This window comes from Solanum tuberosum, unplaced genomic scaffold (assembly GCF_000226075.1).
Source record: "Solanum tuberosum cultivar DM 1-3 516 R44 unplaced genomic scaffold, SolTub_3.0 scf00599, whole genome shotgun sequence".
NCBI lineage: Eukaryota > Viridiplantae > Streptophyta > Magnoliopsida > Solanales > Solanaceae > Solanum > Solanum tuberosum.
The window spans coordinates 96,346-99,604 of NW_006239515.1; the positions used below are offsets into that span (position 1 = coordinate 96,346).

A 3,259-nucleotide genomic window follows, 5' to 3' on the forward strand; every position below is an offset into this window, starting at 1 on the left:
GACTATAATTATTTGTTAAGGACCAACAAAATTACGATTAGACATGTCGGCAAGGTGTCAAATCAGCGTGTGGATTTTCTAGTAATCAAAACAATTTTAATTAGTTATAAGCTTTGAAAGAAAAGTCAATGTAACATTTGCCTTCAATGTATCGATTGTCAATTCTATTTTCTATAAGAATGTAATAGATAATTGAATTCATAATTTTGACGATTATTTAATAATAGTGCAAACAAGCCATGATGAATGAATAGTCAAGTATCCAATTTCATAAAACAAGAATGGCTACAAAGCTCTTTTTCCCCTTGTTCCTCTAATGGTTCAATTAAACTTCTCCATCCATTCCCATTTGTTGTTGTTTCAAAAACATGTACTTCACTTCTTGTTCTTGATATATAATTATCACCCAACATATTTCTATAACCAGCCAAAAAGTACAACTTTGTCCCTATAGGAGCCATAGTGCAAAACATTCTTTCCAAATTTGACCAATTATTTTGTGTGTCATCTAATATAGAAATTGGTGAACTTGAACCATCCACTATGTACCATAAATTGTGTTTTCCATCATAGGACTCAATATGTCCCTTCCATGTGTTTAAGCAATCACCTGAGCTATAAAGCTTCCCATCAATATTCACTATTTGATTAGGTGGCACATCTAGGTCCCACATCCTCGCCATGTAATCCCACGTGTCGCGTTCTGGATCGTACACCTCAGCAGAACTTCTTTCCATAATATAGGGTCCTTGATGAGTGTCAGTGTTTTCTCTTCTAGCGAATCCCCCAACCACATAAAATTTCTCTTGCCATGACACACCAACACACTTATACCTGTTGATAAGATGGTTACGCAATTCAACATGCATGATATCAAGATTTTCACTGATCACGTAGCGATAAGTACCATTTGTAACCATCTTGGTGCATGTATACTCATTGTATAACAAGTAATAATGATTGTATACTATATATACATTGTTAATAATGTATATACACATATTATGGAATGATTATACTGGCTAAAATTTGTAAAAAAAATAATGAAGATTATATTGGTTTTTGTTATGGTCTTTGTTAGAACTTAGATATGTTGTGTAGTGAAACTCCAAAAAGTATTTCATTTGGTATATCAAAAAAATTAGGTCTATACAAGGAGTGTTTTGAGTCAAAATATAACATAAGTAACTAAAAATATACTCAGTTTGTAACAACTTAAATCATTTGACGAGATAGTCACACACTTCAATCGTACCTCGTGGTGCTCATGTTAGGTAGTTGTTTCCATTCATCTAGGATAGGATCATAAACCTCAGCCAAGGAGGTACCCTTAGCACCATCAAATGTTGTTTGTCCACCAGCTACATAAATTTTGCCCTCTTTAGAAGTCATACATGCAAAATTAAACCTTGGAGTTTCTAAAGGTGCACATTTAGTCCAACAATCTTTACCAACATTGTACTTAAGGACCGAAGGAAGAATTTCTATATCAATTTCGTGAACGTTATTAGTTTCCGAACTACCAATTACATCCTTGTAACATTGTCGTCCTCCAATTACAAAAATTTCCTCACCAATAACCATCATCGCGAAATCCTTGAGGACGTGATTCTCCAGAAGACCTGGAATCGATGTGACATAAGTATTCCATGAATTCGTTGAAGGGTAGTAACATGATATCCAATTCGACATGTTATCATTAGGATCAGTACTACAATTTTTCCCACAGAACGAGACATAAACACGATAACAATTTATGTCATTTTGTGAATCATGAGAAGAAATGGAACTCATAGTGTTGTTCTTCATTTTTTATTTTTTTTGTACTATAAGACAATATTGGACTTAGGAAGTGGAGGAATTGTATATTGTGTAATGAAGTGGAATATATAGGTAAAAAATTAATAAATTAAACGGAAAGTACTAAGATTTTATAGGGGGGATTATTTCTATGGATTTTCTTGTTTACTATGAATCTCCAATGCTTTGAATATTCACTTTTTGATTTGTTTATTTCATTATTTTTTATTGTTCAACAAGGATTTTTTTTTTTGGTGAATCACGAGGTGAGTTTAATATTCATAAAATAATTCTTAAAAAAATTTAATAATTATGATAGCAAAGCACAAACTTTAGTATTTTTGAAATTCATTAATGTGGTAATAATATAACAAAAGTACATTATCTTAATCAACAGTTTGAAAACGATCAATAATAGCATCATCGCAGTGAAGTATGTTGGAGGGTGGGGTAGACACAATCAATGTGAATGTCATTTGTCAAATTTGTTTTCCCTACTTTCACTAGAGAAGTCATTTTCTTCATCTTTAAAGAACATGACCACATATTATTTTCTGAGAAACTTGACCAATCGAACTTGAGAAAATTGAAAAATATTTTTCTCTCTACCGAAAACACCACATATTATTTAAATCCATCATTATAATTTAACATGTTATACCAAATTACTTCCTTTTTTTTTGTTACCATTCAATTCTAATAGATATAATTACTTTTAATTACATATTAATTACTAATTAACTATGTAAACAACTTTTACACTATTACTTCATGAAAACAATTTTATGGTGGGATACAACACAACTAGATTTTGCATATGAATGGGGCCTAACCCATTTACAATAGTTGGGCTTCTTGAAAAAATGTCAATATGAAAAGTCCAAATGTAAAATTAAACTCAATTTTCGATCTTGAAATCACAATTAAACTCGAAATTGAAGATTTTGAGTAGTATTTTAAGTGGGTGTGGTTAGGAATCACCGGGAGCACGAGGCTATATACAAACGTTAAGGAGCATTGCCGGAGATTTCGATGAGTATAGAATCAAAATTTAGACCTAAATCGATCTGGAAAACATTACCTCGACAATGTATATTACATATACATATCATGTATATTTGTAGATCATATATAGATTTTCAATTGATATACACAAACATACATGATATATATGCGAAAAATAACTATAATACCTTTTTGGTGATCTAATTGTGTAAATAACTTTTATGTTGTTAGTGCATGAAAATAATTGGTTACGCGTTACTAATATAGAACTTATAGTAGTTTAAATAATGTTTTTAATTATCTTAGTAAGTTGTATTACTTAAATCTAGAAAAATGAAAATAATTAATTTGGTCATGAAACACGACAAATAGTAATGTTTGATTATTACTCCTTTTTTTGACATCTAATTATACGAAAATATTCCAGCTGTATGATCAGATAACGAACATTATC

The 3,259-nt window shown here is 30.8% G+C and overlaps 1 protein-coding gene across 1 annotated transcript; it reads right to left on the reverse strand.

The window, feature by feature from the left end:
- Nucleotides 1-254: 254 nt before the first annotated feature.
- LOC107058678 (kelch-like ECH-associated protein 1) lies at nucleotides 255-1,809 on the reverse strand. Its single transcript, XM_015304687.1, has 2 exons — nucleotides 1,256-1,809; nucleotides 255-834 (listed from the first exon to the last, which is right to left on the reverse strand). Exons 1-2 carry the CDS (start codon nucleotides 1,807-1,809, stop codon nucleotides 255-257), a joined length of 1,134 nt encoding a protein of 377 aa, XP_015160173.1.
- Nucleotides 1,810-3,259: the final 1,450 nt, after the last annotated feature.